Source organism: Lagenorhynchus albirostris, chromosome 21, assembly GCF_949774975.1.
Source record: "Lagenorhynchus albirostris chromosome 21, mLagAlb1.1, whole genome shotgun sequence".
Lineage (NCBI taxonomy): Eukaryota > Metazoa > Chordata > Mammalia > Artiodactyla > Delphinidae > Lagenorhynchus > Lagenorhynchus albirostris.
In genome coordinates, this window is record NC_083115.1 from 13990712 (window position 1) to 14005200 (window position 14489).

At 41.1% G+C, this 14489-nt stretch overlaps 1 protein-coding gene across 3 annotated transcripts in view; it reads right to left on the reverse strand.

The window, feature by feature from the left end:
• Window positions 1-958: 958 nt before the first annotated feature.
• LONRF1 (LON peptidase N-terminal domain and ring finger 1) overlaps window positions 959-14489 on the reverse strand; it is a 45947-nt gene continuing 32416 nt past the window's right edge. For 2 of the 3 annotated variants that reach the window (XM_060136427.1, XM_060136426.1), the window contains 2 exons: window positions 13699-13851; window positions 959-2326 (listed from right to left, as the gene is read on the reverse strand). In XM_060136427.1, coding sequence (XP_059992410.1) covers window positions 2168-2326; window positions 13699-13851 — 312 coding nt within the window. In that variant the 3' untranslated portion in view covers window positions 959-2167. Of the gene's footprint in view, window positions 2327-13698; window positions 13904-14489 lie in introns of those variants that run through there. The other variant, XM_060136428.1, reaches the window with a different exon arrangement.

Below are 14489 nucleotides of genomic sequence, written 5' to 3' on the forward strand. Positions count from 1 at the left end.
TGTGTGTGTATATATAGAGAGACCATTTAATGCTGCTTTGTGCGTGTGTATGTGTGGACACACGCAAGTACATACCACGGATGTCGATTCAGCACCAGGTAACTCCTGCTGCCGTCTGATACATATTTTGAGAACTATACAGAACTGTATAGGTAAACTCTTCATTTATACCACCCAGACACTATTTAAGCTATTTAACAGGCACTTGATAGTTTTTTATTACAAGAAAGTTCAATCTAACACTGCAGACACTATTGATAAGGTACTTTTGGGGAATGGCCCATTCTTTGTAGAACTATTCACGATTCGTGACTAGCATAATTGTGAGGGCAAATGGTGGCTCTCTATCTAGGCAGTGATTTCTGCCTTTTTAATTAAAACATTCAATATTAAATCCTAGCTGGGAAATCAGGGACTGAAAGAATCGAGGCTGTTTAGCCAAGAGGTGTCCCCAATGGGGGTAACTAAGAGCCTTATCTTTATCCTAAAAGGGACATGGATTTTTCAGAGGTTGAAAAATGTGCCTTAGAGCAGGGGTCCCAAACTTTTGGGCCCCAGGGACCAGTTTCGTGGATGACACTTTTTCCACGGACCGGGGTGGGGTGGGGGGTAGTTCAGGCGGTAACGCGAGTGATGGGGAGCGGCAGATGCAGCTTCGCTCGCCTGCAGCTCACCTCCTGCTGTGCGGCCCGGTCCCTAACAGGCCACGGACTGGTACCAGTCCGGGGGTTGGGGGACCCCTGCTTTAGAGGATGGTTCTAGGCCTAAACTTTCCTTAAGACACTTCATTGTTTGGTCAAAAGATGACCAAAAAAAAAAAAAAAGTATTTTGAAAGCTATAGCTTACATCTCACAGCACAAAACAGTAGGCAAAACTCATCTGTTCTCTACTCTGTGTAGCTTGATTCCTCCGCTGATCTTTTTTTGACATTAACCTAATCATTAAGGAAAAAAAGTATTATGAATTTAGCTTTTATTCAAAATTAAATAAGCAAAAGCAAAATTTTTAAGAAACTTTTACAAATTACTTACATAAAAGAAAGTTAAGAGGGACAGTCACAAGTCTGCAACAAATAATTACAAAAGTATCTAGGGCAGCATGAATACAGACCATGTCACAGCATGGTGATCTAACTGTGATATGAATAAGGCATAACTAACATTTGCACCAAGACGAGAATTAAAAAAAAAAAACCAACATACTTTAAAAGCTTAGTTCTACATTAAGCTTCTTCTCTTCCCTTAGATCCTTAATGGGTTTATACTATGTAGTTTTTTTAAACAAACATATGTCAAACTATAAATTACATAGATGGGCAGTTAATGTGAAAAGCCCCCCTAAAATGTACAAACTAACTGGTACTGAACTGAGTTCTCCATTTACCTTTATGTACAGTTAAGTGTAAACCATATTTTCACAGTTTTAAGTGTTTTATGAATAGATGCACAGTACCAAGTCAGGTTTGCAATTGTTCCTGAAAACTGGCTCTAGGTTCTGCATCCGATGCCTGTTGGCTATTGGGATGCAAGTATTTACATAAATAAGAAACTGTGTCCTAGTCAATGGTCAAGACAGTTCAGCAAGAGCGGTATTTCCGACAAAAAGTGATACTCAATACCATAGCTTACGTACTTGTGCAAATTAAGCATCAGGACAGAGAAATCTGAGGCAAATTCAATTTGCAAAAACTTGTATCGCTACTGTTGTAAACTTGGGCAATAAATGACCCTCGGCAAGTTCTGCTCTCTATGGCTTTTTTTTTTCTTTTAAAATTTTAAAGCCAGAGAAAATGCACCCATACTACCCACACGGGCGCGCATGCGCGCGCGCGCGCACACACACACACACACACACACACACACGCACCCACACACAGAGTTCTCATTTCATTTAGAGTATGGTACATAGTGCAACTTCATCACAATGTAGAGGTTTAACACACATTTAGTGTGTGTTTTTCTGTGCAAGTTCTTAGTGGTCTAAATCCTAGTTGAAGGTATCTGTTTGCAGAACCACATGATTCAGGAGGTTGAAGGAAAAAGAAAAAAAAAAAGAACAGTTTCATTACATTTCTCAAACCAGCACTGGATGTGCAAAGGCAGCGGACAATCTGGCCATCACCACAGCCAGATTAGGGTAATTTTAGAGGAAGATCCAAGCAGTTGGTTACTTAGATTGGTCTCTAGAAAAATAAGTCAGTATATGCTGTATCTTTGTCAACCGTTCTTTCAAAGACTTCATTGACAAAACCGACAGCTGATAGCGGGGGTCGACGGGAAGGACGGCAAGAAGCCACCAACACCAGGCGGGTCCATTAGGGATTGCCTAAAAAAGAATCCACATTGTATAGTGTTAATAAAACAAATATTTATGTAATTACAGCAGTAAAAATCCACCACCAAGCTAATCTGTATTGAGCACTTTATGGTGTCAGATTCTTTTACTAACTTAAAAAAATTTTAATTGAAGTATAGTTGACTTACAATACTGTTGGTTTTAGGCGTGCAACAGTGATTTAGTATTTTTATAGATTATCCTCCATATAAAGTTATTATAAAATGTTGACTATATTCCCTGTGCTGCACTTTACATCCTTGTAACTTACCTATTTTATACCTAGTAGTTTGTACCTCTTAATCCCCTTTACCCCTCCTCCTCCTTCACTTCCCTCTGGTAACTACCATTTGTTTTCTGTATCTGTGAGTCTGTTTCGGTTTTGTTATGTTTGTTCATTTGTTTTATTTTTTTATACTCCACATAGAAGTGAAAACATACAGTATTTGTCTTTCTGACTTATTTCACTTAGTATGATAATCTCCAGGTCCATCCATGTTGTCAAAAATGGCAAAATTTCATTCTTTTTTACGGCTGAGTAACATTCCATTGTAGACACACACACACACACACACACACACACACACACACACACACACACACACACACACACACACACACACACACACACACCCACATCTCTATTCATTCTTCTGTTGATGGGCTTAGGTTGTTTCCATATCTTGGCAATTGCAAATAATGCTGCTGTGAACACTGGGTGCATGTATCTTTTCAAATTAGTGTTTTCATTTTCCTTGGATATATACTCAGGAGTAGCATTGCTGGATCTCATGGTAGTACAATTTTTAATTTTTTTGAGGAACCTCCATACTGTTTCCACAGTGGCTGCACCAATTTACATTCCCACCAACAGTGCATGAGTGTTTCCTTTTCTCTCCACATCCTCACTAATACTTGTCTTCCTGACAGTATCCATTCTGACAGGTATGAGGTGATATCACAACATCACTAATCATCAGGGAAAGCAAATCAAAACCACAGTGAGCTATCATCTCACACCTGTCAGAATGGCTATCTCAAATCCTTTATCAATCATGTAAGGAGGGCACTATTATGCCCATATAAAATGGGGAAACTGAAGCTTAATTAAATATAATGCAAATTGTCCAAGATATCTCAGCTCCTATGTGGCAGAGCTAAGATTCAAATAATCCAGACCTGCCTCATAGCCAGCACTCTTTCCTCTTCACTGACCTAAACAGGGTATCTCAATCTCAGGCTACTGGCTTCTGGGGCTGGACAGTTCTGTGTTATGGGGACTGTCCTGTGCATTGTAGCATGTTTAGCACATCTCTGACCTCTGTCTACTAGCTGCCAGTAGCACCTCCCCCAGTTCTGATGGTCAAAATCGTCTCCAGATATTGCCAAATGTCCCACGGGGCAAAACTGTCCCCAGTTGAGAACTGCTTTCTTAAAATATATATTTAAAACACTAAGGGACCTCCCTGGTGGTCCGGTGGTCCAGTGGTTAAGGCTCTGCGCTTCCAATGCAGGGGGCATGGGTTCGATCCCTGGTCAGGTAACTAAGATCCCGCATGCCACACGGCATGGCCAAAAAAAATAAATAAATAAAATATTAAAACAAGTTAAGTGATATTTTTAAATGTCTTCAAAGAATTGTGGAATTCTAGGAAGGATATAAGAAAAGTCTCAGCTTCCAGTTTCATTTGAGAAATAAACATATCTCCAGCAAAGAACTTCATCTGATGTTGCAAGGGCTGACTACTGGCTATGGAACGAATTAGGAATTTATATACAAGAATGTTTAAGCCACCTTTACTACACACTGAATTGCTTTTTACTGAACCTAAAACATGAAGTTTCAGAATGACAAAAGGAGCTGTGACATGAGTTGATATCAATAAGCTCCTCCTAGAATCAAACTGGACTTATCTGTGTCCTGCCTGTTGTCAACTCAGCATCACAGCCACCTTCCGTAGAGACATCAGAAACTACATTTCCCAGGATCCCCTCCCCCCATGTGAGGGGGTGGTTCCAGGTTAAACATGACCAATGAGAGGCACTCTTTCAAGATTTGGAAGTTGGGAGAGGAAGCTATTGTTCTCTGGAGGCTGTTGCCAAGTGTGGGCAGATGTGAGATTTGCAGAAGCCTTCCAGAGCATTCGTGAAAACCACCTGCTCCACTACTGCAAACTGAGATACTGGTGGGGACTGCCCTGGGATTCCTAAGGATGACAGCAGCTTCCCCTCAAGTCCTGAGCCCGTGCTCCACTGTGTCAGGAAGAGAGTTCCTGAGCTCCGCTGACGATGGCCTGATCTGATCCTCCCTCCTCCAGCTCTCCCAATGGGGGTGTCAACTTTAATTCCGACAATAAACCCTTCACTCCTGGGATATATAGAGTGGCTGCTTTTGTTTTCCTGACTGAATCCTGACTCATACAGTATGACTAACTGAAAGCAGTGGAAGAGGACTGCATAATAAAAGTGAGGGTGGTGGAGGTGATTGGAAAGTAATGTTGAAATTTTCTACAAGTTGGTTTGTTAACATTTAAAATGTACTTATTCAATTCTGTGCTCATCAAAAGCTGTTTCTATCAAGTTCAATCAGATTCAGGTAGCCAGGATAAAACAAACACGTGGCAACTGATATATGCTGGACACAGAATGAGAACTCAGTTTGGAGATGATGTGATGTTGAAATTTCAAGTTCAGCTGAAGGATTCAATTGAGATTCAGACAGATGTAGGCCGACCTTTGAAAACTGGAATGAGAGACAGTGTCCATCACAGGGGCCCTCTGTCCATCTGATATTCATTTACAGCCATTCCTTTATGTAATCTATTCCCATCTAACCACAAACATTGTATCCAACTCAATTCAACAATGCTTATGCCTAATGCTTTGGTGGGTCTTTTTCCAGATTTTCCAGGATAGGAACTCTTCTTTATGCCTCTTGCAGTGCTCTGCTTGACCAGAAAGCACCTGCTGTATGCTAATTAGATTAAACTTAAATGTAAACCCTAAATTCCAGATCAAGACCATAAGAACGATAGTTTCATGAGGAGTGAAATATAAAACATGAAGAGATAAAAATGAATTAAAGTGGCAGGGTAAAAAGCTGGGGATAACAGAAAAGGTGACAAGATTTTTTAAAAGTATAGAAAATGATACATCTCTCAACTCTCAAAGAATAACAGCAAAGCCAAAGAGGCTCGAAGACGTAGCTGTCTTATGGGCACAATTTACTAGATGGTACCATGTCCCCTTTTTTTAATTGAAGTATAGTTGATTTACAATGTTGTGTTGTGTTAATTTCTGCTGTAAAGCAAAGTGACTCAATTATACACATATATACATTCTTTTTTTATATTCTTCTCCATTATGGTTTATCCCAAGAGATTGGATATAGTTCCCTGTGCTATACAGTAGGACCTTGTTGTTTATCAATTCTAAATGTAATAGTTTGCATCTACCAACCCCAAACTCCCAGTCCATCCCTCTCCCTCCCCACCTCCCCCTTGGCAACAATGAGTCTGTTCTCTGCTAGTCCATTTCTGTTTTGTAGATAGGTTCAGGTTCATGATAGGTTCATTTGTGCCATATTTTAGATTCCACATATAAGTGATATCATATAGTATTTATCTTTCTCTTTCTGATTTACTTCATTTAGTATGATAATCTCTAGTTGCATTCATGTTGCTGCAAATAGCATTATTTTGTCCTGGCTGAGTAGTATTTCATTGTATATATATATGTACACACCTTTTTTATCCATTCTTCTATCGATGGACATTTAGGTTGTTTCCATGTCTTGTGACGTGTGCTATTGTGAATAGTGCTGCTATGAACACAGGGGTGCATGTATCTTTTTGAATTATAGTTTTGTCTGGATATGTGCCCAGGAGTGGGATTGCTGGATTATATGGCAACTCTACTTTTAGCTTTTTGAGGAACCTCCATACTGTTTTCCAGTGGCCACACCAACTTACATTCCCACCTTCAGTGTAGGAGAGTTCCCTTTTCTCCACACCCTCTCTAGCATTTGTTATCTGGGGGCTTTTATTTTTATTTTTTTTTTAACATCTTTATTGGGGTACAATTGCTTTACAATGGTGTGTTAGTTTCTGCTTTATAACAAAGTGAATCAGTTATACATATACATATGTTCCCATATCTCTTCCCTCTTGCGTCTCCCTCCCTTTTTTTTTTTTAAAAAAAAAAAACATTATTTATTTGGCTGCATGGGGTCTTAGTTGCGGCATGTGGGACCTTCACTGCAGCATGTGGGATCTTTCATTGTGGTGCGTGGGCTTCTCTCTAGTTATGGCGTGCGGGTTCAGGACTTGTGGTGCACGGGCTCAGCAGTTGCAGCACACAGGCTCTCTAGTTGTGGGGCGTGGGCTCTAGAGCACATGGGCTTAGTTGCCCCGTGGCATGTGGGATTTTAGTTCCCCTACAAGGGATCGAACCTGTGTGTCCCCTGCATTGGAAAGCAGATTCTTAACCACTGGCAGAGCAGAGCCCTGTGGCCTTTATAATAGTGGCCATTCTGACCTGTGTGAGGTAGTACCCCGTTGTAGTTTTGATTTGCATTTTTCTGTTAGCTATGTTGAACATCTTTTCATGTGCCTATTAGTCATCTGTATTTCTTCTTTGGAGAAATGTTTATTTAGGTCTTCTGCCCATTTTTTGATTGGGTTGTTTGTTTTTTTGTTATTGAGTTGTATGAGCTGCTTACATATTTTGGAAGTTAGCCTGTGTCAGTCACATTATTTGCAAATATTTTCTCTAATTCTGTAGTTTGTCTTTTCGTTTTGTTTATGGTTTCCTTTGCTGTGCAAAAGCTTGTAAGTTTGATTAGGTCCTGTTTATTTTTGCTTTTGTTTCTATTGCCTTGGGAGGCTGACCTAAGAAAACACTGGTACAAATTGTGTTAGGGAATGTTTTGCCTATGCTCTTTTAGGAGTTTTATGGTGTTGTCTTAAGTCTTTAAGCCATTTTCAGTTTATTTTTGTGCACACTGTGAGGGTGTGTTCTAACTTCACTGATTTACACACAGCTGTACAACTTTCCCAGCACCCCTTGCTGAAGAGACTATCTTTTTCCCATTTTATATTCTTGCCTCCTTTATTGAAGATGAATTGACTGTAGGTGTATGGGTTTATTTCTTTATTCTGTTCCATTGATCTGTATGTCTGTTTCTGTACCAATACCACACTGTTTTGATGACTGTAGCTTTGTAGTATTGTCTAAAGTCTGGGAGAGTTATGCCTCCTGCTTTGTTTTTTTTCCTCAGGATTGCTCTGGCAATTCTGAGTCTTTTATGGTTCTATATAAATTTTTGGATTATTCTAGTTCTGTGAAAAATTTCATGGGTGATTTGATAGGGATCACATTAAATCTGTAGATTGCTTTAGGTAATATTGCCATTTTAACAATATTAATCCTTCCAATCCAAGAGTATGGGATATCTTTCCATTTCTTTGAATTCTCTTTAGTCCTTTATTTTTTGGTGCAATTTTAAAAGGTATTGATTTTTACATTCCCTTTCTGATATTTCATTGTTAGTGTAAAGAAATGTAACCGAGTTCTGCATGTTAATTGTGTATCCTGCTACTTTGCTGAATTCATTTATTTGATCTAGTAACTTTTGTGTGGAGTCTTTAGGGTTTTTTATATATAGTATCAGGTCATCTGCATAGAGTGACTATTTTACCTCTTCCTTTCCAATTTGGATACCTTTTATTTCTTGTCTGATTGCTGTGGCTAGGACTTCCAATACTATGTTGAATAGAAGAGGTGAGAGCAGGCATCCTTGTCTTGTTCCAGATTTTAGCAGGAAGGCTTTCAGCTTTTCACCATTTAGTATTATACTGGCTGTGGGTTTGTCATAAATAGCTTTTATTATATGGAGATATGTTCCCTCTATACCCACTTTGGTAAGAGTTTTTATCATGAATGGATGGTGAATATTGTCAAATGCTTTTCTGCATCTATTGAGATGATCATGTGGTTTTTGTCTTTTCTTGATGTGGTGTATCACATTGATTTGCATATGTTGAACCATCCTTGTGAACTTGGGATGACTCCCCCTTGGTTGTGGTGTATGATCTTTTTTATGTGTTGCTGGATTCAGTTTGCTTTTTTTTTTTTTTTTTTTTTGCGGTATGCGGGCCTCTCACTGTTGTGGCCTCTCCCGTTGTGGAGCACAGGCTCCGGACACGCAGGCTCAGCGGCCATGGCTCATGGGCCTAGCCGCTCCGCGGCATGTGGGATCTTCCCAGACCGGGGAACGAACCCGTGTCCCCTGCATCGGCAGGCAGACTCTCAACCACTGTGCCACCAGGGAAGCCCAGTTTGCTAATATTTTGTTGAGAATTTTTGCATCTATATTCATCAAAGATACAGGCCTGTAATTTTTTTTTTTTTTTTTTTTTTTGGTTGTGTCTTTATCTGGTTTGGTATCAGGGTGACAGTGGCTTCAGAGAATGTCCTTGGGAGTATTCCCCCCTCCTCAGTCTTTGGAAGAGTTTGAGAATTGGTATAAGTTCTTCTTTGGATGTTTGGTAGAATTCACCTGTGAAGCCATCTGGCCCTGGACTTTTCTTTGTAGGGAGTTTCTTTGTCTGTTTGTTTGGTTTTTTTAAATTACAGATTCTATTTCACTCCTGGTGATCAGTCTGTTCAAATTATCTACTTCTTCTTGATTCAGTTTTGGTGGGTTGTATGTAGAAACTTGTCCATTTCATCTAGGTTGTCAAATTTGTCAAAGTTGTTGGCATATTAGTTGAGATTTCTTTTTCATTTCTTATCTTATTTGGGTTCTCTTTTCTTGGTGAGCCTGGCCAGAGGTTTGAAAATCTTGTTTATCCTTTCAAAGAACCAGCTATTGGTTTTATTTTTTTTCTATATTTTTTAACCTCTATTTTATTTCCTCCCTGATCTTTATTATCTCCTTCCTTCTGCTGGCTTTAGGTTTTGTTCTCCTAATTCTTTTAGGTGATAGGTTGTTTATTTGAGATTTTTCTTGTTTTTTGAGGAAGGCCTGTATTGCTGTTAACTTTGTTCTAAGAACTGCTTTTGCTGCATCCCATAGATTTTGTATGGCTGTGTTTTCATTGTCTCAAGGTATTTTTAAATTTAATTTTTGATTTCCTTGTTGACCCATTGGTTTTTTTAGTAGCATGTTGTTTAGCAGTCTCCATGTAATTGTTTCTCATTTCTTTTCCTGTGGCTGATTTCTAGTTTCATGCTGTTGTGGTCAGAGAAAATGCTTGAAATAATTTCTATACTCTTAAATTTTTTAAGGTTAGTTTTGTGCTCTAGTATGTGCACTTGAAAAGAATGTGTATTCCGGGTTTTTTTGGATATAACGTCCTGAAAATATCAATTAAGTCTCACTGTTGTATCATTTAGGATCTCTGTGCCTTATTGATTTTCTGTCTAGAAGATGTGTCCATGTATTGTGAGTGGGGTGTTAAAAGTCTCCTACTATTATTGTATTCCTATCAATTTCTCCCTTTATCTGTTAGTATTTGCTTTATGTATTTAGGTGCACATATGCTGACGAGTGCATAATCCTTTTCTTATATTGATCCTTTTATCATTATATAGTGTCCTTCTTTGCCTTTTTTTATGGCCTTCGTTTCAAAGTCTATTTTGTCTGATACGAGTATTGCAACTGCTGCTTTCTTGTCATTTCCATTTGTATGAAATACCTTTTTTTCCATCCCCTCACTTTCAGTCTATGTGTGTCCTTTGCCCTAAGGTGGCTCTCTTGTAGGCAGCATATTATAGACTCTTGTTTTTTAATCTAATCTGAAACTCTGTCTTTTGATCGGAACATTCAGTCTATTGACATTTAAGGTAATTACTGATACATGTGTATTTATTGCCATTTTAAACCTTGCTTCCAGTTGATTCTTTGATCCTTTTTTTTCTTTTTGTGGTTTGATGATTTCATTTTATGCTTGTGTTCTCTTTTTGGGTTTTGTGAATCTATTGTATGCTTTTGATATGTGGTTGCCCTGTTTTTCAAGTATGTTAACCCCTTCCTATATGTGCTTGCTTTAGACTGATAGTCATGTAGGCTCAAACACATTCTTAAAGAATCTACATTTTCTTACTTTCCTTCTTTACATTTTATGGGTTTTTTTTTTTTCCGCGGTATGTGGGCCTCTCACTGTTGTGGCCTCTCCCGTTGTGGAGCACAGGCTCCGGACGCACAGGCTCAGCGGCCATGGCTCACGGGCCCAGCCGCTCCGCGGCATGTGGGATCTTCCCGGACCGGGGCACGAACCTGTGTCCCCTGCATCGACAGGTGGACTCTCAACCACTGCGCCACCAGGGAAGCCCCATTTTATGGTTTTGATGTCCTTTTTTACATCTTAACGTTTATCCTTTTGCTATTCCTTGTGTCTATTGTTGCTTTCACTAATAGGGTTTTTTAATTTTCTTTTTGATGTGTATACTGGCTAGTTTATTTACTTTCCAATTGTGATTTCCTCCTTCCTATATCTTCTTGCTGCTTTTTTATTTAGAGAAGACATTTCAATATTTTTTTAAGATAAGTTTAGTATTGCTGTATTCTTTTAGTTTTTGCTTGTCTGAGAAATTCTTTCTCTCTCCTTCTATCCTAACTGATAACCTTGCTGGGTAGAGTACCCTAGGTTGCAGGTTTTCCCCTTTCAGGACTCTGAATATATCCTGCCGCTCGCTTCTGGCCTGCAGTGTTTCTGTAGAGCAATCAGCTGATAGCATTATGGGAGTTGCCTTGTAATTAACGCTGTTTTTCTCTTGCTGCCTTTAGAAGCCTCTCTTTAACTTATGCCATTTTAATTATAATATGTCTTGGTGTGGGTCTGTTTGGGTTCCTCTTGTTTGGGACCCCCTCTGTGCTTCCTGTAGCTAGACATGTTTCCTTCTTTAGGTTTGGGAAGTTTTCAGACATAATTTCTTCAAATACATTTTCCATCCCTTTTTCTCTTTCTTCCCCCTCTGGAATCCCTACTATGCATAGATTGGCCAGCTTTATATTATCCCACAGGTCTCTTACATTGCTTTCTTGTTTTTTTCATTTGGCTTCCTGTCTGCTGTTTTGATTGGGTAATTTCCATTTTTCTATATTGCAGATCACTTATTCTTTCCTCATTATTCATTCTGCTATCATTGCCTTTAGCTCAGCTTTCATCTCTGCAAATGAATTTTTAAATTTTTCTTGGCTCTTCCTTCTAGTTTCTTTTAACAGTAATCTGCATTTCTGTTGATAGCCTTTCTTAATTCCTTCAGTATTTTCATTACCTCCCTTTTTGAACTCGGTATCTATTATTAGACTGAAGAGGTCTGTTTCATTGCTCTTGGTCTTTTAACTGGGAGTGGTCTCTGTGTCTTCACTTTACTTGTCTCTTACTCTGTCAGTTTAGGAGAAGCAATTATGTACTGTGGTCTTGGCAGGCTGTTATATGCGGGAGCATCCCTACGTAGCTTGCGTCAGTTTAGGAGAAACAAACAATTACGTACTGTGGTCTTGGCGGGCTGTTACATGCGGGAGCGTCCCTACGTAGCTTGCGTCAGTTTAGGAGAAACAAACAATTACGTACTGTGGTCTTGGCGGGCTGTTACACGCGGGAGCGTCCCTACGTAGCTTGCGTCAGTTTAGGAGAAGCAATTACGTACTGTGGTCTTGGCGGGCTGTTACACGCGGGAGCGTCCCTACGTAGCTTGCGTCAGTCTAGGAGAAGCAATTACGTACTGTGGTCTTGGCGGGCTGTTACACGTGGGAGCGTCCCTACGTAGTTTGCGTCAGTTTAGGAGGAGCAATTACGTACTGTGGTCTTGGCAGGCTGTTACACGCGGGAGCGTCCCTACGTAGTTTGCATCAGTTTAGGAGGAGCAATTACGTACTGTGGTCTTGGCGGGCTGTTACACGCGGGAGCGTCCCTACGTAGCTTGCGTGGGTTTAACAATTTTTTGGCGTGAGGGCTGTTCTTGGTTTGGATGCCTGTTGCCCCTTTCCTCGGCGTGTGCTGGCCGTTGTCCCCTGGATTGGGGTGTGCGGTGCGTGGCTTATGTACGCTGCCAGGGAGGAGGGGGCAGCAGTTGGCACGTGGTTGTGGGACCCTCAGCAGTGGTCTGCACCTGCCTCTGGAGTCCGAGATGGCAGCTGCAGCTTGCACCCGCCCCTGGAGCTCAGGCAGGCAGTGCCCCGTTGCCTGAGAGTGCGTGCTCGGAGACGGAAGCTCCTACGGCAGTCCTGACCCTCTCCTTGCACACCCCGAACAATGGCACCTTGCCTCTCTGGCAGTCCCAGGTTTCTTCCTGTATTCCCTCGGTCGTGGGGCCCTACACCCTAGCCCCCTCAGGCTGTCTCCACACAGCCAACCACAGCCCTCTCCCCAGCGTCTGACCTCTGAAGCCTGAGCCTCGCCCCCTCCTGCCCCAGCGGACAAGTGTCTCAGGTTGGTGAGTGCTTGGTGGCACCGACCATCTGTGCAGGTCTCTCTCTGCTTTGCCCTCTGCAAACTGGTTGTTGTGCTCTTCTCCGTGTCTCTGAAGCTCTCCCTCTGTCCCAGCTGATCTCCCCACCAGTGAGGGGACTTCCCAGTGTCGGGAAACCTTTCCTCTTTCAAAGTTCCCTCCCAGGGGCGCAGGTCCCATCCCAATTCCTTTCTCTTTTTTTCTTTTGTCCTACCCAGTTTTGTGTAGATTTTTTGTGTAGATTTTCTTGCCCTTTTGGAAGTCTGAGGTCTTCTGCCAGCATCCAGTAGATGTTCTGTGATAATCGTTCCACATGTAGATGTAACTGTGATGTATTTGTGGGAGAAGGTGAGCTCCACGTCCTACTCCTCTGCCATCTTGATCCTATCTCCCATGTCCCATTTCTAATTCCTTATCCCTCCTTCTGGAAAATCCTCAGCTGGGGGCTTTCTCCTCCTGCACTTGCTCCTATATGCATCTCAGCTGACACTGTTTCCATCCTCTTCCTATATAAGATGCAGTGGATACCCCTGTGCTAGAGAATATGGTCACAAATCTAAAGACAGGACAAAGGAGATGTGCAAAACTAAAGATGAAGAAACTTAAAAAATCTACCAATTTCGGGACTTCCCTGGTGGTGCAGTGGTTAAGAATCTGCCTGCCAATGCAGGGGACACAGGTTCAAGCCCTGGTCCAGGAAGATCCCACAGGCTGCAGAGCAACTAAGCCCGTGCACCACAACCAAGAGTAGCCCCTGCTCCCGGCAACTAGAGAAAGCCCGCCTACAGCAACAGAGACCCAACTCAGCCAAAAATAAATAAATTTATAACAAAAAAAAAAAAATCTACCAACTTGGGTTTACACAAAAAGTGAGACTTTTGGAAACAATATCAAAGCCATCATACCTGGAGGTTTTCCTCCCTCCCGGGCATTGATCCAAAGTGCTGAAGAATTTGGCTTCGAAATCTGTCTCTTAAATTCTGAAACCAGCTGCAGGCTTGGGAGTAGACCAAATCGTGAAGCTGTCGGAGGTTCTCTATCTCCTCTTCATTCTCAACCTAGAAATACAACAGTCAGTAAGGTGTCTGTGTCTAATCTTCCCATCCATCCCTACAGAAATGGAAAAAAAAAAAACCATAAAAAAATAGGGAATACCTATTTCAGTGCTGGATCAGAGTATTATTCTTATGCAGTAAACACCATACATTTCTGCCTCACAGAGTGCCAATGGGCCAGACTAAGAAAGACAGCAAGCCTTGACCTCCCAGCATAGCTGACCTAGCCTTGCTGAGTTAGCAGTCTTGCTGAGTTAGCAGTGCGACACTGCAGAACCCAACTAACAGCCCCTAACTGGGAGGGGTAAGATGGAGAGTTAGTTCTCAGATAAAGATCTACAGGGACTGGGAATTCATCTTTATGGATCAACAGCCTTTGAAAGCAGTAGAACAAAAAAACCAGGAATACAGTTGCTACAATGAAAGGGAAGATTGGGGGAGATTTAAGGTGCCACAGCAAAAGCAGTAATAGGACAGAGGGAAAGCATAATTACACCTTTAACCAGGGAACTGGGTCAAAACAAAAACTGCAACAAATAACTTAGCATATAAAGCCAGAATTTCAAAAGAGAGACAATACATTATACACTCATTATACAATGATGAACTGCTGCTGCTGTAAAGGCCCAAGGCCGTGGCTA